Genomic DNA, 20,984 nt, shown 5'->3' with positions numbered 1-20,984 from the left:
CCATAACAAATTCCACGTCCCTGGTACCCCTTGCCATGTCCCTGGGGGAAGTAAACTCAATCTTTTCCCGTTTATCATGATGTTGATTCCTGGCCCAGATGTGAGGGTTTTTGTTTTCTTTTTTTTGAGGTGTAATCCATACTGAAGGCTATAGTCTTTGATCTTCATCAGTAAGTGTTCAAGTTCTCTTCACTTTCACCAAGCAAGGGTGTGTCAACTGCATATCGCAGGTTATGGAGTCTTCCTCCGAACCTGAGGCTCCGTTCTTCACCATATAGTCCAGCTTCTCTGATTATTTCCTCAGCATACAGACTGAACAGGTATGGTGAAAGGATACAACCCTGATGCACACTTTTCCTGACTTTAAATCATGCAGTATCCCCTTGTTCTGTTTGAATGACTGCCTGTTGATCTATGTGTAGGCTCCTCATGAGCACAATTAAGTGTTCTGGAATTTTAATTTTTTTGAAATGTTATCCATAATTTGTTATGATCCTCAAAGTTGAATGCTTCTGCATAGTCAATAAAACACAAGTAAACATCATTCTGGTATCCTCTGCTTTCATCCAGGATCCATCTGACATAACCAACAATATCCCTTGTTCCACGTCCTCTTCTGAATCCAGCTTGGATTTCTGGCAATTCTGACGATGTGCTGCTGCAGCCGCTTTGGAATGAACTTCAGCAAAATTTTACTTGTGTGTGATATTAATGGTAATATTGGATAATTTCTGAATTTGGTTGGATCACCTTTCTTTGGAATGGACAAAAATTTGGATCTCTTCCAGTCAGTTGGCCAGGTACCCATCTTCAATTTTCTCAGTATAGACAAGGGAGCACTTCCATTGCTGTATCCATTTGTTGAAACATCTCAATTGGTATTCTGTCAATTCCTGGGGTCTTGTTTACCGCCAATGTCTTCAGTGCAGTTTTGACTTCTTCCATCACTACCATTGGATCTTGATTGTAGCCTAACTCCTGAAATGGCGAATGTCAACCAGTTCTTTTTGGTAGAGTGACTCTGTGTATTCCTTCCATTTTCTTTTGATGCTTCCTGCATCATTCACTATTTTTCCACAGAATCCTTCACTATTGTAACTCAAAGCTTGAATTTTTCTTCAGTTCTTTCAGCTTATGAAATGCCAAGCGTGTTCTTCCTTTTTGGTTTCCTAACTCCAGGTCTCTGCACATGTCATTATAATCCTTTACTCTGTCTTCTTGGGCCACCCTTTGAAATCTTCTGTTTAGCTTTTACTTCATCATTTCTTCCTTTCACTTTAGCTATTCAACATTCAAGAGCAACTTTCAGTCTCTTCTGACATCCATTTTAGACTTTTTTCCTGTCTTTTTAATGACCACTTGCTTTCTTCATGTACGATGTCCATGAAATCATTCCACAACTCATCTGGTCTTTGGTCATTAGCATTCAATACATCAAATCTATTCTTAAGATGGTCTCTAAATTCAGGTGGAATATACTCAAGATCGTACTTTGGCTCTTGTGAACTTGTTCTAATTTTCTTCAGCTTCAACTTGAACTTGCGTAGGAGCAATTGATGATCTGTTTCGTAGTGGGCCCCTAGCCTTTTTCTGACTGATGATACTGAGCTTTTCCATCATTTCTTTCCACAGATGTAGTCGATTTGATTCCTGTGTATTCCACTCAGCAGGGTCCACGTGTATAGTCAATACTTACATTGCTGAAAAAGGTATTTGCAATGAAGAAGTCGTTGGTCTTGCAAAATTCTATCATGCAATCTCTGGCATCATTTCTAACACCAAGGCCATAATATCCAAGTACCAATCCTTCTTTGTTTCCAGCTTTCACATTCCAATCACCAGTAATTATCAATGCATGCTCATTGTGGGTTCAATCAATTTCAGACTGTAAAAGTTGGTAAAAATCTTCAATTTCTTCATCTTTGGCCTTATTGGTTGGTTCATAAATTTGAATAATAGTTGTATTAACTGGTCTTCCTTGTAGGCATATGGATATCATTCTATCACTGACAGCATTGTACTTCAGGATAGATCTTGAAATGTTCCTTTTGTTGTTGAATGTAACACCGTTCCTCTTTAATTTGTCATTCCCAGCATAGTAGACCATATGATTATCCAATTCAAAATGGGCAATACCAGTCCATTTCAGATCAGTAATGCCTAGGATATCAATATTTATGCATTCCACTTAATTTTTAACGATTTCCAATTTTCCTAGATTCATACTTCATACATTCCCATTCTGATTAATGGATGTTTGCAGCTATTTCTTGTCACTGTGAGTTGTGGAACATCAGATGAACGGTCTCGAAAGCTTGACTGCATTCTTATCATAAAGGTTGACTCTACTTTGAGGAGGCAGCTCTTCTCAAGTCATATCTTGAATAGCTTTCAAGCTGAGAAGCCTATTTTCCAGCACTATGTCAATTACCAATTCTCACACCAGGCACCACCTTACCATGGCACTCTCTACTTCTTTGCGGGGTTCTATAATTTACTGCAATGGACACACAAAACTCACAGATAATACAATTATGAGGTTTATTAGGGAAGTAGCAAGTTGCAATTGAGGATCAGCAAAGACTCAGGATAGTTTTTCGATCAGTACAGTTTCTTCTCCAGCCTCTCTCTGGCCCTCAGCCGAGCCTCTGCCCTGCTTGGGCAAGTGTTGCAATGCTCTTTAGCTCCTCTGTGATGTCTAGAGGCACTCCACTCTGCCACAAGCCTCCTTCCTGAAGGCACTCAGCTTTCTCACTCCATAAGCCAGGGAGCTTACTGCACCATCTCCTGCCGGTCTCCTGGTTCCACTACCTCTTCTATTTCTCTGCTGCTGCTTCCCACTGTCTTGCCATCTTCAGTTTTATAGCTCTGTCTTCTGGGTCTAAGACAATCTCAGTGCAGGAATCCTAGGTTCAAAGGATGTGCTCTACACCCATCTCTTCTTTTTGGTGGTAGTCAGGTCCTCCTCTGCTCTGGGATTGGCTTTTAAGCCTAGCAGGATGGCAAAACTGACCAATCCCCTTGTTAGGGTTCTATACACCTTATGTGCATGGTCCCACTCTCACAGGGTTCCATGCACCTTATTTGCATTAGCAGCAAGCTGTCCAATCCCCTTGGTGGGCCACAAGCACCTTATTTGCATATTCCCACCCAATCATTGCATGGGAGTCACAAAGACTATGGCTAAAAGGGCCATATTAAGTAATTCACTGCACTGCAGGACCTCCTCAAAAAGTTAGCCATAGACCTACCACATGACACAGTAATTCCACTACTAGTTATATACCCGAAACTTGAAAAAAGCAACCCAAGTAGACATGTATATACCAATGTTCGCTGCAACACTATTCACAATAGTAAAAAGGTGGGAACAACCTAAATGTTCATCAATGGATGAAAGAACAAACAAAATGTACATACATACAATGAGATACTAATCAGTCATAAAGAGAAATAATGCTCTCATACGTGTTATATAACATGGATGATCCTTAGAAAACATTCAGCTCAGTGAGGAAAGTCAAGATACATTGTATGATCTCACCTATAAGAAATAACTAGGCTAAAATATAGAGATCCAAGTTCAATATTTGTAACAAAGGATTGGAGGAAAGCAGAAAGGAGGCATCATTTAGAAAACATTGTGATTTTATGGCGATGGAAAGTTGGTAACAGATATGGTGATATTTGCACAGCAGTATTGACATAATTGGTGTCACTAAATTGTACAGGTAGAAAATATTGAACTGGCAAACACTGTTATGTATAGTTTTATCACAGTAAGAAAAAATCTGCAGGCAAATGTAATACATAAAACATATTAAAGAAATTAAAAAACAAAAAGGCAAGATCTAAATCTTCTTTGGATCCTAACTTTAAAAAACCTGGAAACTCTTAATACTTTTGGACAACTAGAGAAATTGTTTTCTTGGGTGGGACAATGGAGACTCAGTTTGTTTTTAACCATTAAATGTTTCATCATAATAATATATCTATATGTATAGACAAATAAGATACCTAAACAGTTTGAGTCTAGGTCATGACTGATCCTTTTACTGGAAGTACAGATTTTCTTTAGCTAAGAAAGTCAAAATACGTGGAAGAAATTCCATCTGTCAAAACTCACCTTGCTCATGGTAAATTCAATTCCAACTAATGCTACCAAAATAAATAAGCACACATGGTGTTTCTTAAAGACTGTCATATTTTAAAGCTATGTAAGATTATCAGGGCTCTGGAACTGAGGTGAGGTGGAGATGACTTGAGAATACTTGAGTGGAGCTGTTTTTCATGGTATATTTATATTTATCTTTATTCATACGTTCATAGATAAACATATTAGCTACATAAGCTTAATAAGCTGAAAAACTATCTTTCCACTTGAATATACTTTATCAAACTTCAATAAATAACTAAAGCTAGAGATATTACACTCAGTTTTCACTGGAACACACCAGAACCACCAAGTCTAAGTGGACAATGTTGCTTTAAAAGTTTTGGGAGGATGGAGCCCAGTAGATGAAACAGCACTGCCTGCATTTCCCAACATGCTTCTTCTTGGCGACCCAAGCTCAAGATGGCTATCCTGATCCCAGCAGTTTTGGATGAGCTGCAGACTAGGCAGATGTGGGAAAAGCTGTCTTGGAGGAGAGGCCACAGCTCCAGAGCACCCACAGAGGTTGAAGCAACCGGGAACCATCTAGGATAGAAACTATGAGCCTGCATCACCACCTCTGGACCCTAATTCTGTTGCATGGTAACATGTCGATTCCGCCTGCCACATAGAGAATACTTATTTCAGCCAAGACAATGGAGGGAGAGAGTGGTAAGAGGGCTACCAATTGACGTGCTAGCTCAGCTGTGCCTATCTACTCCAAGGTTCTGCACTAGGACACCGTATGACCAAGGCCTCGTGAGTTGTGTTGAGGAGCAGTGACCACTTCCCATGGCTGACAGCTGAGTATTTTTATTTTCCTTCCACAAAAGACTCGGTTGGGCCCTAGGCTCAGAGCAGGCTGGCAGTGGTAGTGGTGGTATAGTCAGATGGCTTCAGGCCACATCCTCCCCTAAGCAAGTGCGGGGTTGCCTGTCAGATAAGCCACCCACCCGAATGTCCTTCCCCGATGCCAGTGAAAAACAGAAGTGTACTAGGTTCCTTCAGAAAGCATCTGTTCCAGATCTCAGAAGCAACTGTAATTTTACATTGCTGGAGAGAATACAAAACGGCACATACTCTTTAAAAAAGATCAGCAGTTCGTTATAAGCATACACCTACCGTGTGACAGCAATCGCACTCCCAGAGATATATGTGAGAAAAATGAAAACTTTATGTCCATATAAAAATCTGTGCAAGAAACTTTATTTAGGCTTTGTTCATAAAAACTGGAAACACAACTGTCCTCCAATGGTGAATGCACAAACTGTGGTATAACTACACAACAGACTACACAAAAAACAACTACCGATACACTCATCAACATGGATGACTCCCAAAAGTATTATGCTAAATGAAAGGAACCAAAATAAAAAATCCACATAGTGAATGATATGTGTAAAGACAGTTCCCAGGGATTCTCAAAAACGGGAAAGTCTGACTAGGAAGGACAACATGAAGGAGATTTTGGAGAGAAGAATGATACTGTTCTGTACCACTGTGCTACACACTACCAAAATTAATGCATTTTTCACCTAAAATAACTACACATTTAAAAAGTGAAGTAGTTTCCAAATTTTACAAATAACGTTAAAAATATTGTAAGCTATAAACAATGAATGTAAAAAAATGAAAACCAGGCAGAAGCAAAATGAGAAATTAATCACAATCTCACCTTTGGAGGAGAATCCTTGTTAATGTTCTAGGATGAACTCTATCAGCTGGTTTGTAAACATTTATGAAATGTAAAACATTTATGTGTAAAAGTTTACAAACTATCATTATGTACCTACTCTTTCACACATTATGCAAAGAATATCTTTCCTGTGGTTCAAAGTTTTCTGGAAATAATTCATTTAGTGGCAGTTAAATATTCTGACGTGTGGTCAGGGATTTACTGAACTCCCTTAGTGGGAGATACTGACTCTCATGGTATCCACTATTTATCACTTTTATTAACAAGCACCATCACAGTACCCAGAGATTTCCATAGAATGATTCTACAACAGGAACTGCTGCATTAAGGAAAGGTCTAATTTGAAGGGTTCTGGTACCTACAGTCACCATTTCCCAGGCTACTTACATGAAGAATCAGTGAGGCAGCTCCCAGTTCAGCATGTGGTAGAGTAGTGTTGGATAAACCTCCAGACCAACATTCCCTTGTCTACTCCCATTAATACAGGAACTCCCAACTTTCTAGGTCCTGCAGTGGGTGTGCACACCAGGTGTAGCAGCATCCATTACTGCAGCTCAGACAAGCAACTGAAGCTTCATATCCTGGCCTGGCATACACTCTTTGATCTTCATAACTACCAAAACTGGGACTCTGTCAATAAGAACAGGCTTGGTGCCCATGCAGGATGGAAGTTCCACTGCAGCTATGTTAGGCTGGGCTCTGTGGAGGCCCACCATGGCCTTGGGACCTGAGAAGGATCCATCCTTCCATGAAAACACTGCTTTTAATACCACCATGTGAAACAGTAGTACTTCTGTGGGTTGACTCTGGGTTAAAACTTTCTGTGCAGTTTCCTCATCAGTAAATCAGAGATCACGATAATAGCAAGGAAAATGGAATGCAATACAAAACATGTCCACTACAACACTAAACATATTATATAATCCTGATTCTGTTAAAAATATTGGTTTTCATCCAATTCAGAAAAATGAAAGGAAATAATCAAAATATCAAGGGTTGTAAAAAGGGATGAAATCTATTCAACATCATCGTATACACAATGTACATCTTCTCTTCAATAGACTTATTTATATGTGTTCCAATGGATAAAGCACATCTGAAAACTCTCCCATATTCCCTACAATCATAAGGACTTCACTGTTAGCATGTTTACAGAGAGAAAAATAACTAAAGACTTTTCCACATTCCTTACATTCATAAGCCCTCTTCCATTGTGAGTTCTTAGACATGTAGCAAGGCATGAGGAATGACTAGAGTCACACAATCTTTACATTCATAAGGTATCTCTGCATTGTGAGTACTGTGTATTTAGTAAGCTTTGAAGACTAAAAGCTTTACCATGTTCCTTATAAGTTCTCCATTGTGGGTTAAATGATTAGTGTGGTGTGCCAACTAAATGTTTTCCCATATTCCTGACATTTATAAGGCTTCAGACCACTGTGTGTTCTTATATGGCTAGTGAGGGATGAGGAATGATTAAAGACCCTCCACCGCAAGTTCTTCTATGTTTACTGAAGGATGAGGACTGACCAAAGACTTTCCCACATTCCTGACATTCATAAGGCTTCTCTCCACTGTGAGTTCTTATATGGTTAGTAAGGGATGAGGAATAACTAAACGCTTTCCCACATTTCTGACATTCATAAGGCTTCTCTCCACTGTGACTTCTTATATGACTAGTGAGGGATGAGGACTGACTAAAGGTTTTCCCACATTTCTTACATTCGTAAGACTTCTCTCCACTGTGCATTTTTATATGGCTACTGAGTGAGAAAGAATAACGAAAGACTTTCCCACATTCTTTACATGCATAAGGCTTCTCTCCTGTGTGAATTCTTAAATGTTTAGTGAGTGATGTGGAACAAGTAAAGACTTTCCCACATTCCTTACATCCATAAGGCTTATCTCCAGTGTGAGTCCTTTTATGTTTAGTGAGGTTTGAGGACCGACTAAAAGCTTTCCCACATTCCTTACATTCATAAGGCTTCTCTCCACTGTGAGTTCTCGTATGTATGGAGAAAGATGAGGCCCAGTTAAAGGTTTTCCCACATTCCTTACATTCAAATGGCCAATCTCCACTGTGAGTTCTTACATGTATAGCGAGGGAGGCAGAATGATTAAAGAATTTCCCACATTCCTTACATTCATAAGACTTTTCTCCACTGTGAATTCTTACATGTTTAATGAGGGATGAGGACTGACTGAAAGATTTCCCACATTCCTTACATTCATAAGGCTTCTCTCCACTGTGAGTTCTTACATGTCTAGTGAGGTGAGAGGATACACTGAAGACTTTCCCACACTGCTTACATTCATGTAATTTCTCTCCACTGTGAGTTCTTATATGTGTAGCGAGGGATGAGGCCCAACTGAACACTTTCCCACATTCCTTACATTCAAATGGCCTCTTTCCACTGTGAGTTCTTTTATGTATAGTGAGAGATGAGGCCCTACTAAAGGCTTTCCCACAGTCCTTACATTCAAATGGCCTCTTTCCACTATGAGTTACTTTATGTATAGTGAGGGATGAGGCATCACTAAATGCTTTCCCACATTTCTTACATTCAAATGGCCTCCCTCCACCGTGAGTTCTTACGTGTCTAGTGAGATTTGAAAATTGACTAAAGGCTTTCCCACATTTCTTACAGTGATAAGGCTTCTCTCCACTGTGAATTCTTATATGTCTAGAGAGATATGAGGGTTGTCTGAAGACTTTCCCACATTGTTTACATTCATATGACTTCTCTCCACCATGAGTTCTTATTTGATTATTGATGTTTGGGGACTGACGAAAAAACTCTGCACATCCTGAATGTTCAAAATGTTTCTTTCCAGTGTGAGTTATGTGTTCAGTGAGGGATGTGGCACAACTAAAGGTTTCCAAACGTTTTTTAGATTCATAAGAGCACTCTCCACTATGAAATTTTTGATGCAAAGTGATGGTTGAGGGATGAGCACTGGTTTTCCAACATTCTTTACATTCAAATGTATGACCTCTCACATGTGTCTTAAAGGATGAGAAACTATAGAAAACTTCCCCACATTTGTTACATTCATACATTTTCTCTCCAGCGAGTGTTGTTGCACTATTAGTAAGAGTTGAGATACAAATGAAACTTTTCCCACGTTCCTTATAGTTACGGGGTTTCTCTCCATTAAGAGTTTTCACTGGAGTGCGTACAGAAGAGGGACAACTGCAGGCTTCTCCACGTGCCTTACACTGACAGGCACTGCATCCAGTGTGAGATCTCACATTATGCTTAAGTGATGAATGATCCATGAAGGCTTTTCCACACTCAGGGCATTCAAAAGCATTTAATTCAGTAGTTGTTTGGAGCACAGTAAGACCTGGAATCTGGTTTAAGGTTCTCCCACAGTGACTGTCGTTGCTACTTTTACAAAGGTTCTCTATCACATGCCGTCTGTTAAAGAAAAGGGGAACATGCTGTTGGGAATAAGCTTGCTGCCATTTCACCATTATGAAAACAGTGAATGTGTATGTTTGTTGCCCTGAGTTGTCTCATGCTTCATAGATTAAATCATCTAATAGAGACGCTACCTTTACCGACAGTGTTTCAAAAATAGGCTTTCTAACAATTGTGTACAAGTGCAACATATTTCAAATACTCAGTATCTGACTCACATTTATGGTAAGAGTATGTTGTAAAAATTCCCTGAACACACAATTTTAGAGCTAGTTGTCTCTAGACAGACAGATATAGATAGCTATCGATACAGTGAACCGGTGAGAGCTGGAACTCAACAGAACTGCCTTGTTTTTTGGGTCTCACAAGTTTCCACCTTTGACGGTACAATCTTAAATATTTTAAGAGTACTCTTCACTTGTTTCAGTGGAAGTTTAAGTTTTCATTAGCTGACAGTTTTCTGTCTTACACAGGTTCTGGTTTTCACAGGTTTTACTCTTTTTTTTTTTTAATTTAACTAAAGACTGTCTCCTGAGGCACTGCTCTCTTTTGTGTGAATGACACTCACCTCATATGTATCCCTTGGTTTTCATGCTGATCTTCAGTGCCATGCAATTCGCAGATTTCTCCTAACATGGAAAACCAGGTGGTTTTCTTCATGATTTCCTCTGTAATATGTTCATTAGATAATTTTCCTCCATCATTAACGTCTCGAGAAACTGACAAAATGATTGAAATTGAGGCTCACAATATGAAACAGAAAACAAGGGAATTATTAGAAGGAAAAAGACAGCTGTGAACAAAGAAGGACTCTGAGGCATTCGGATGTCTGGCAATGGTCAGAAAGTAATTTACTACGGAATACATCAACAAAGACACATGTAACATAAAAATGCACTATGTACACAGAAAAGGAAAAGGGGAAGGTCTTTATGAACACAGATGTGAGAAGATTGAGGAAAGTCAGAAAAGCTCAGATATCTGTGAAGATAACTCTTCTCAACCCAAAAAGACATTTTCTAACTGATTTATTCAAATCTAATTTCCTCTATATACAACTAATCCTTCAAAGGATTTTGGACTTCCTGCTGCTCCCCAACACAGTGGCCCTGAATGAGTCCTATCTGTACTCTCCTCAGATCTTTCTCTGGGTTATCTGGGAAAATAAATGTGTGTAGCTGATGTGGTACTCATGGAGAAAAAGTTATTATGGGAAAAGACAGTGAAGAGCAATGAACATTCCATTTACACTGAAAGGCTACTGTGGTCTTCACAGTCTCCTGAAATGGTGGTATGAGTTTATTTTCAGCAAAATCATCATGACAAACTTGCAATAAATACAATAAAACAATTTTCAAGGTCCCAAACCACAAATCTACTCTCAGTACCCAAGTGTGCCATGGGGCCAATTCTCACACATACAACACTTAAAAGTGCCTGAAGACTTCTAACCACAAGAAAAATAAAGTCATTTTAATACACAGAGTTTTATTAGTTTATGGGGAAGCCAGAATATGTAAGCTCCACAAAATAAATGACCATCCCTGTATTATTTATCAACGTATTTCCATTACTCAGCCCAAATGCTAGCACAGGGTTGATGAGTATGATACATTTGGCTATTAAAAGAGTAAGTAAAAAAAAATGCCATCCTCACCGATTGAGGCCAGGTTTCTCAAGGTTTCTATCATCACATCTCTGTAGAGTTTCCTCTGAGGAAGATCCAGCAAAGTCCACTCTTCCTGAGTAAAGTCCACAGCCACATCCTCAATGACAAGTGAGTCCTAAAACATGCCACATATTCTGGATCAACAAGGTACCATGTTCTCCAATGTGTGCAAAAGGAAGAGTGAGGGTAACAGTCCTGGGAAACCGAGAATTCTTAGGGATTTGGCACAAGCTTCTATGTTCTACCAAGGTCTACCCTAGGGATTAGCTATTGACCCCTTGCCTTCACTGTCTACATTCACTTCCTCACTGTATCCTGTCTCATAGACTTAACAATACTCCCAACTGAAATTATTACTCTACGATTTGATTGTGACCAATTCCGGTGTTATTCCACTCTATTGTTATGGGCTAGAAGTCAGAGCACATAACAGTAATCAGAAAAAAGCTCTACAAATGAAAGTATTATTTCTACATTTAGATCATCACTTTCTTGTGAAAACACAATTTCACCTCTTTCAAAAAGGCTGACCAGAACACTCAACAAAATATGAAGCACAGGAAAAAGAAGGATGAGACATTTACAATAGGCAAACACTAAAGAAATGACACTGTTTCCTTTTGCCCCTCACCATAGGAGGCCCAGGAGCCCACATAAACTGGCAACTCAAGGTCCTGATGTCATCCTATTTTCCAGAAAAATTCCAAATGATCAGGAGATGAAAGACACCTACAGAGAAGATATTCTTCTCAAGAATTACAAATCTTTGTCATTTATTTTTCAGTAAGCGAGCAGTTCTGCTATCATACTGTCTGTTCCTTACATGGGAACAGGCAAGGTATTGAAAAATTAAACAGAGCTCAATTGAGAGACAGGAAACATGAGAGGGTCATCTTTTTTGCACACCCTCTAGTTTACCAAGCATGAACTCCTTCTCCAGGAGTTAGTCCCTCCTGATAACATGTCCAAATTATGTGAGACGAAGTCATGTCATTTTTGCTTCTAAGGAGCATTCCGGCTGTACTTCTTCCAGGAGATTTGTTTGTTCTTCTGAGAGTCCATATGATATTCTCTGCCAACACCATAATTGAAAGGCATCAATTCTTCAATCATCCTTATTCACTGTCCAGCTTTGGCATGCATATGAGGTGACTGAAAATACTACGCTTTGGATGAGGTGCACCTTGGTCTTCAAAATGACATCTTTGCTTTTTAACACTTTAAAGAGGCCTTTTGCAGCACATTTGCCCAAAGAAATGCGCCATTTGATTTCTTGACAGCTGCTTCCATGGGTTTTGACTATAGATCCAAGTAAAATAAAACCCTTGACAACTTCAATCTTTTCTCCATTTATCATGATGTTGCATACTGGATAAGTTATGAGGATTTTTGTTTTATGTTGAAGTGCATTTCACATTTAAGGCTGTAATCTTGGAACTTCATCAGTAAGTGCTTCAAGTCCTCTTCACTTTCAGCAAGCAAGGTTGTGTCATCTGCAAATCACAGGCTACTAATGACTCTTCCTCCAATCCTGATGCCCCATTCTTCATATAGTCCAGCTTCTCATATTAACTCAGCATACAGACTGAATAGGTATGGTGAAAGGATACAACCCTGATGCACACCTTTCCTGATTTTAAACCACCCAGTATCTCCTTGTTCTTTTGAAACGACTGCCTATTGGTCTATGTATAGGTTCCTCTTGGGCACCATTAAGTGTTCTGGAATTCCTGTTCTTTACAATGTTACCCGTAATTTGTTATGATCCACTCCACACAGCTGAATGCTTTGCAAAGTCAATAAAACAGAGCTAAACATATTTCTGGTATTCTTTACTGTCAGACAAGATCCATCTGACATCAGTAATGATATCCCTTGTTTCATGTCCTCTTCTGAATCCAGCTTGAACTTCTGGTAGTTCCCTGTTGATATACTGCTGCAACCTCTTTTGAATGATCTTCAGTGAAACTTTATACTTGTGTGTGATTATTGTTTGGCAATTTTTGCATTCTCCTGCATCACCTTTCTTTGGAATGAGCAAAAACAACAATCTCTTCCAGTCAGTTGACCAGGAGACTGTTTTCCAAATTTCTTGGCATAGACAAGTGAGGACTTTCAGTGCTGCATCCATTTGCTGAAACCTCTTAATCGGTATTCCACCAATTCCTGGAGCCTTTTCACCATTCCCGTCAGCATTGCTTGGACTTCTTCCTTCATTACTGTTATGGTTTGAATTATGTCCCCCCAGAAGTGTGTATCAGTTTGGCTAGGCCATAATTCCTGGTACTGTGTGATTTTCCTGTATGTTGTAAACCTGCCTCTATGATGTTAATGAGGGAGGATAGGTGGCAGTTGTGTTAGTAAGGCACGACCTGATCTACAAGACTGGATTGTGTCCTGGGGCAATCTCTTGAGATATAAAAGACAGAGGGGAGCAGAGAGACAGGGGGACCTCATACCATCAAGAAAGCAGCGCCAGGAGCAAAGCATGTCCTTTGGACCGGGGTCCCTGCGCCAAGAAGCTCCTAGTCCAGGGGAACACTGATGAGAAGGCCGAGAAACAGAAAAAGCCTTCCCCTGGAGCTGATGACTTTTAGCCTATTTTAACTATGAGGAAATAAACTTCTCTTCATTAAAACCATCCACTTGTGGTGTTTCTGTTATGGCAGCACTGGATAACTAAGACAATCACCATCAGTTCTTAACAATATGTTACCTCTTAAAGTGGTTGAAAGTCAATCAATTATTTTTGGAACAGTGACTGTTTATCCCTTCCATCTTTTTTTTTTTTTTGATGCTTCCCGTGTTGTTCAATATTTTCCCCATAGAATCCTGCAACTCAAGGAGTGAATTTTTTTCCAGTTCTTTTAGCTTGAAAAATGCTGAGCATGTTCTTATCTTTTGATTTTGTACATCCAGGTCTTTGTGCATTTCATTGAAATACTTTACTTTGCCTTCTTGAGCCACCCTCTGAAATCTTCAGCTGTTTTATTTTTTCCGTTCACTTTAGCTACTCAATGTTCAAGACGAGGTTTCAGAGTCTCTTCTGACATCCATTTTGGTCTTCTCTTTCCTGTCTTTTTAATAACCTCTTCCTTTCTTCGTGTATGCTGTCCTTGATGTCATTCCACAACTTATCTGATTTTCAGTCACTAGTGTTCAATGGGCCGAATCTATCCTTGAGATGGTCTCTAAATTCACATGTGATATACTCAAGGTTGTATTTTGGCTCTCACGGACATGCTCTAATTTTCCTCAGCTTCAACTTGAACTTGCATATGACCAACTGATGGTCTCTTCTGCAGTTGGCCCCTGGCCTTGTTCTGTTGATATTAAGTTGCTCTTTCCACAGATATAGTCGATTTGATTCTTCTGTTTTTCACATGGTGAGTTCTGTGTATAGTTGCTGTTTATATTGTTGAAAAAAGGTTATTTACAATGAGGAAGTCACTGTTCTTGCAAAATTCTATCATGCAATCTTCGGCATCGTTTCTATCACTGAGACCCTATTTTCCAAGGATACAACCTTCTTTGTTTCCAACTTTCACATTCCAATTACCAGTAATTATCAAGGCATCTTGATTGCATGTTTCATCAATTTCACAGTGCTTGAGGTTCATAAAAACCTTTAATTTCCTCACCCTTGGCACGAGTGGTTGGTGTGCAAATTTGAATAGTAGTCGTATTAACTGGTCCTCTTTGTAGACACAGATATTATTCTATCACTGACAGCCTTGTACTTGAAGATAGGCCTTGAAATGTTCTTTGACAATGAATGCAATGCCAATCCTCTTCAATTGTCAATCTGAACAGAGAAGACCATATGATTGCCTGATAAAAAATGGCCAATACCAGCCAATTTCAGCTCATTAATGCCTAGGATATCGATCTTTATGTGTCCTGTTTCATTTATGACAATCTCCAATTTTCCTAGATTCATACTTCATACATTCCATGTTCCAATTATTAATGGATGTTTTCAGCTGTTCTCATTTTGAGTCGTGCCACATCAGCAAATGAAAGCCCCGAAAACGACTCCATCCATGTCATTAAGGTAGACTCTACTTTGAGGAAGCAGCTCTTCCCTAGTCATATTTTGAGTGTCTTCCAAGTTGAGGAGGTCATCTTCTGACATCATACCAGACAATGTTTTGCTGTTACTCATAAGGTTTTCACTGGCCATTTTTTTCAGAAGTAGACCACCGGGTCCTTCTTACTAGTCTTAGTCTGGAAGCTCTGTTGAAACCTGTCCACTATGGGTGACCCTGTTCGTATCTGAATACAGGTGACACAGTTTAGACTTCAGCACCCATCAGTAATTTACTGATACAAAACCTGTTGCGGTTGAGTCGATTCTGACTCATAGCGACCCTATAGGACACAGCAGAACTTCCCCATAGAGTATCCGAAGAGTGCATGGTGGATTCAAACTGCTGACCTTTTTGGTTAGCAGCCGTAGCTCTTAACCACTATGTCACTAGGGTTTCCAATTTATTGATCCAGCAGGCAGAAAATTAGTAAGGACATAGTTGAGCTAACAACATCAATCCAGTGGGTCTAACTGACATTTTTAGAATATGTCATCTAAAAGCAGTAGAATAAAGTCTTCTCAAACTCACAGGTAACATTCACCAAGATAGACCACAATCTTGGACACAAAACACATTAACATATTTAAATGATCAGGAATCATAGATTATGCTCTCAGACCACAAGAGAAACAAACTAGATATGAATAACAGAAAATAGCTAGAAAATTTCAAAACACTTAGAAATTAAATGACACACTTCAAAATAACACATGGGACAAAGAAGTCTCAAGAGAAATTAGAAGATATTTTAAAAAAATGAAAACAAAACTACAACTTATCAAAATATGCTGGATTCAAAGAAAGGAGTGCTTCAAGAAAATTTATAGCATTCATTGCACATATCAGAAGAGAAGAAAGATCTAATATCAACCTAAGCTTCCATCTTAGGAAACTAGAAAAATCAGAACAAATTAAATTCCAAGTAACCAGAAGAAAAGAAATAAGAAAAATTAGAGAACACATCTATGAAAATGAAAATAGGAAATCAATAGAAAGAGTCAACAAAACAAAAATCCGGTCCTTTGAAAAATCAATAAAATTGACAAACCTCTAGATAGGCTAAGGAAAAAACAGAAAGGACACAAATGACTAATATAAGAAATGAAAGAAGGACCATTACTATTGATTTTATAGACATTGAAAGAATAAAGAGTTATTATGAATAACTTCATGCCCACAAACTTAATAAACCAGATAAAATGGACCAGTTCTTCGGAAGTCACAATTTACCTAAGCATACAGAAGGAAAAATAGATAATCTAAGTAGGCCTATTATCTGTTAAATAATTAAATCAGTTACTTAAAACCTTTCAAAACAAAAAGCACTGGGCTGACACAGGTTCAATGATAAGTTCTTCCAAACATGAGGAAGACCCCCAAAGAGATGGATTGACACAGTGGCTTCAACAATGGGTGCAAACATAGCAACGATTGCGAGGATGGTACAGGACTGGGCGGTGTTTTGCTCTGTTGTACATACTGTCACTATGAGTCGGAACCAACTTGACAGCACCTACCACCACCACCACCAAGCATGAAGAAAGTATACCAATTCCGATATCTCTTCCAGAAAATAGAAGAATACTTCCAAAATAATTTTATGAAGCCAGCATTACTCAAATACAAAGTAGACAAAGATATTAGAAAAAATAAAACTACAGACCAAGGGCTGTCATGAACATAGCAGTAAAACACCTCAAAAAACATTAAGAAATGAAATCCGACAGTATATAAGAAAAATCATACACTACAACTATGCAAGATTTATTCCATGTATGCAAGGCTGGTTCAACACTAGAAAATCAATTAATGTCATCGATCCTATCAACAAATTAAAGAGAAAAATCACACAAATATACCTATATAGAAAAAGCATTTAACAAAATCCAACACCCATTAATGATAATTCTCAGCAAACCAGGAAAAGGTAGCAAAGGTCCTCAACTTGATAAAGAACATCTACAAAAAACCTGCAGCTAACACATATTTATTGATGAGAAACTAGATCCTTTCTGCTAAGATTGGGAACAAGGCAAGGATGTCTCCACTCACCACTCTTATTCCACATTGTAGTAGATGTCCTAAGTAATGCAATGACAAAACAAAGAAAAGGTATTCAGACTGATAAAAGGTTGTGGTGTGATGAATTACTTAGTATAGATTTTCTTGCCATGGTCTTGTGACTCCCACCCAGGTGACTGGGGGTGGGGTGGGGGGCTGTGCAAATAAGATGATCGTGGCCCACTAGGGGATTGGTCAGTTTTACCTTAAAAGAGAGCCAATTCCAGAGAAGAGACAAGAGCCCACCACCACCAAGTCAGGAGAGACCTGAAGGACAGACTCGCAGGAGACGGCACAGGACGCTTCTGGGCCCACGAAGCGAGAAAGCTGAGTGCCTTTGGGCAGAGACTGAGGGCCAGGGAGAATCCTATGCCTGACTCAAGAATTTGGGACTTGCCAACCTCCACAACCACGTGAGCCATTTCCTTTATACAGTTCATGAATTCTGTGAGACAGTTCGTGAGTTCTGTGAGACACTACAGCGAGTTAGCGAATCCAAAGATGGGAGGGAGAGTTCTGGGGGAAGAGGGAGTAGTTGATGCTAGAGATGATGGGAGTGGTATAGTAGCTTGCAAAGCTGGATATCTGGGACATCTTTAACCTCTGCCACATAGGAACAATCTTTGTGCTCATCCTTCTAAAATAAATTATTTGTTTAAAGGTATTCAGTCTTTGTTAACAAATGAAATGACTGACTGCAGACAATCCCAAAGACTCAACAAAAGAATTCCTAAAACTAATAATCCTACCGAAGATGCAGGATGTTGTTATTGTTGTGAGGTGCCGTCCAGTCAGTTGCAACTTATAGCAACCCTACGTACAACAGAATGAAACACTGCCTGGTCCTGCACCATCCATACAATTGTTATGTTTGAGCCAATTGTTGCAGCCACTGTCAATTCATCTCGTGCAGGGTCTTCCTCTTTCTTTGCTGACCCTCTACTTTAAACCATGATGTCCTTCTCCAGGGACTGGTCCCTCCTGATAACACGTCCAGAGTACGTGAGACAAAGTCTCACCATCCTTGCTTCCAAGTAGCACTCTGGCTGTATTTCTTCCAAGACAGTTTTGTTCATTCTTCTGGCAGTCCATGGTATACTCAATATTCTTCTCCAACACCATAATTCAAAGGCATCAATTCTTTTTCAGTCTTCCTTATTCATTGTCCGGCTTTCACATGCATATGAGGCAACTGAAAACACCATGGCTTCGGTCAGGCGCACCTTAGTTCTAAAAGCGATATCTTTGTTTTTTAACACTTTAAAGCGGTCTTTTGCAGCAGATTTGCCCAATGCAATATGTCATTTGATTTCCTGACTGCTGCTTCCATGGGTGTTGATTGTGGATCCAAGTAAAATGAAATCCTTGACAACGTCAATCTTTTCTCCATTTATCATGATGTTGCTTACTGGTCCAGTTGTGAGGATTTTTGTTTCCTTATGTTGAGGTGTAATCCATCCTGAAGGCTGTGGTCTTTGATCTTCATCAGTAAGAGCTTCAAGTTCTCTTCGCTTTCAGCAAGCAAGGCTGTGTCATCTGCAGATCGCAGGTTAATGAATCTTCCACCAATCCTGATGCCACATTCTTCTTCATATAGTCCAGCTTATGCAGGATAAAAATATACAAACGTCAATTGCTTTCCTATACACTAATAAAGAACAATTAAAATTTCGTATTAAAAACATAACTGATTTTCATCAACTACAATAAAAGATAAAATAGTATATATCTAACAAAATATGAAAAAGATCTATACAAGGAAAACAAAACTATGATAAAAGAAATCAAAGAATATCTAAATAAACAGATATATTCCATGTTCATGAGTAGGAAAAATCAACATAGGTAAGATGCAGCTCTTCCCAAATTGATCTATAGATTCAATGCCATCCCAAGGAAAAGCCCAGAGAGTTATTTCCAGGATAGTGACAAATTTTGTGATATTTATATGAAAACAGCAAAGGGTCAGAACAGGCAACATATTAAAAACAAAAAAGCTGGAAGACTGACACTATACCACTTCATGATTTACCCTAAAGCTACAGCAATCAAGACAGTGTGGTAGTGGTGAAAGAATAGACAAATCAATGCAACAGAAGAGAAAGCCCAGAAATAGACACAAATAGAATCATTTGATCTTTGAGAAAAGACCAAGGACAATTCAATGATGGAAGAATAGCCTTTTCAATAAATAATACGAGAAATAGTATATCTACATATACATTGAAAGGATTCTAGGTACAGACAGCTTTCACAAACATTAACTCAAAATGGATCAAAAACCTAAACGTCAATGCAAAACTATAAAACTCCAAGAAGACGGCATAGGAGAAAATCTAGCTGATCCTGTATTTGACAGTGACTTTTTAGGTATGACACTAAAAGCATGATCCCTGACAGGAAAAAAAAAAAGGATAAATTAGACTTCATTAAAATTAAAAACTTTTGCTCTGCAAAAAATACCGTTAAGAGGGTGAAAAGACAAGCCACTAAGTGGGAGAAAATCTTTCCAAAACACATTATCTGATAAAGGACTGCTATTCAAAATATATAAAGAACTTTTTCCTAAAACAAGAAAACGAAAACCCAATTACAAAATGGGAAAATCAGACACTCACTGAAGAAGATACACAAATGACAAGCACATGAAAAGAAGCTCAACATCATGTGTCTTCAGGGAATTACAAATTAAAACACCAGTAAGACAAACCCGTTGCCATCGAGTCAATTCCAACTCACAGGGACCCTACAGGACAGAGCAGAACCGCACCATAGGGTTTCCAACGAGTGGCTAGTAGATTTGAAATGCCAATCTTCTGGTTAGCAACCAAGCTTTTAACCACTCGGCCACCAGGGCTCCATCATCCTATGTATCAGAATGGCTGAAATCTAAACCACTAACAAAACCAAATGCTGTTGAGAATGTGGAACAAAAGTAACTCTCAGTCACCGCTGGTGGGATACCACCAGTTTGGAAAACAGTTTGGCAGTGCTTACAAAACTGAACAATCTCTTACCATATGATCCAGCAATTGCACTCCTTGGTATTTACCCAAAATGAGCTGAAAGTGTACTTCCACACAAAAATCTAGAGCTTTTTTCATAATTGCCAGAAATTGGAGGCAACCAAGATGTCCTTCAATAGGTGAATGGATATGCAAACTGGGGTGCATCGATCTTGCTGTTGCTGTCAGCTGCTGTCGAGTCAGCCACTGATTGACGGCCACCCCATGGGATCGGACTCGTGAGTCACAGGGTTTCCACTGGATGAGTTTTCAGAAGTAGATCATCAGGCCTTTCTTCCTAGCCTGTCCGAGTGTGGAAGCTCTGCTGAAGCTTGTTCAGAATCACAGCAACTCACAAGCCTCCAATGGTGGCTGTGCTTGAAGTGGATTAGCTAGTATCGAATATCTGTCTCCTGCATGGAAGGTAAGAATTCTATACCAGTGAACCAGAGAGCATCCATACACTGGAATATTACTGACCGATAAGAAAAAATGAGCTATCAAATCACAAAAAAACATGGTGGAAACTTAAATGAATATTGCTCAGTAAAAGAAAACAATTTGAAAAGGCTACATACTATATGATTTCAACTATAAAACATTCTGGAAAAGGCAAAACTATGGAGATAGTAAAAAGGTGGCAAGGCTTCAGGGATGGGGGATAGGGATGAATAGGTGGAGCAAAAGGCATTTTAGGGCAGAGAAATTATTCTGCATGATATGATAACGGTGGATACATGAATTACGCCATTTGTCAAAACCCATAAAAGTGTAAAGCCAAAGAGTGTCCCCTAATGAAAATTAGGAACTTTAATTGATAAGAATGTATCAATATTCATCAAACATAAAAAAAATGTAGGACACTAATGCAAGATGCTATGGAA

At 39.0% G+C, this 20,984-nt stretch overlaps 1 protein-coding gene across 2 annotated transcripts in view; it reads right to left on the bottom strand.

Moving 5' to 3' along the window:
* LOC101346492 (zinc finger protein 260-like) overlaps window positions 1-20,984 on the bottom strand; it is a 76,700-nt gene that overhangs the window by 43,275 nt on the left and 12,441 nt on the right. The window contains exons 1-4 of one of the 2 annotated variants that reach the window (XM_023733254.1): window positions 20,113-20,907; window positions 10,932-11,058; window positions 9,843-9,993; window positions 7,376-9,271 (exon numbers count right to left, since the gene is read on the bottom strand). In XM_023733254.1, the coding sequence (XP_023589022.1) occupies window positions 7,376-9,271; window positions 9,843-9,993; window positions 10,932-11,058; window positions 20,113-20,268 (2,330 nt within the window). In that variant the 5' untranslated portion in view covers window positions 20,269-20,907. Of the gene's footprint in view, window positions 1-7,139; window positions 9,272-9,842; window positions 9,994-10,931; window positions 11,059-20,112; window positions 20,908-20,984 lie in introns of those variants that run through there. The other variant, XM_023733253.1, reaches the window with a different exon arrangement.

This window comes from Trichechus manatus, unplaced genomic scaffold (genome assembly GCF_000243295.1).
Source record: "Trichechus manatus latirostris isolate Lorelei unplaced genomic scaffold, TriManLat1.0 scaffold00057, whole genome shotgun sequence".
NCBI classification, from domain to species: Eukaryota; Metazoa; Chordata; class Mammalia; order Sirenia; family Trichechidae; genus Trichechus; species Trichechus manatus.
Note: the sequence above shows the minus strand (reverse complement) of the source record. Positions and strands in the feature narration are given on the sequence as shown.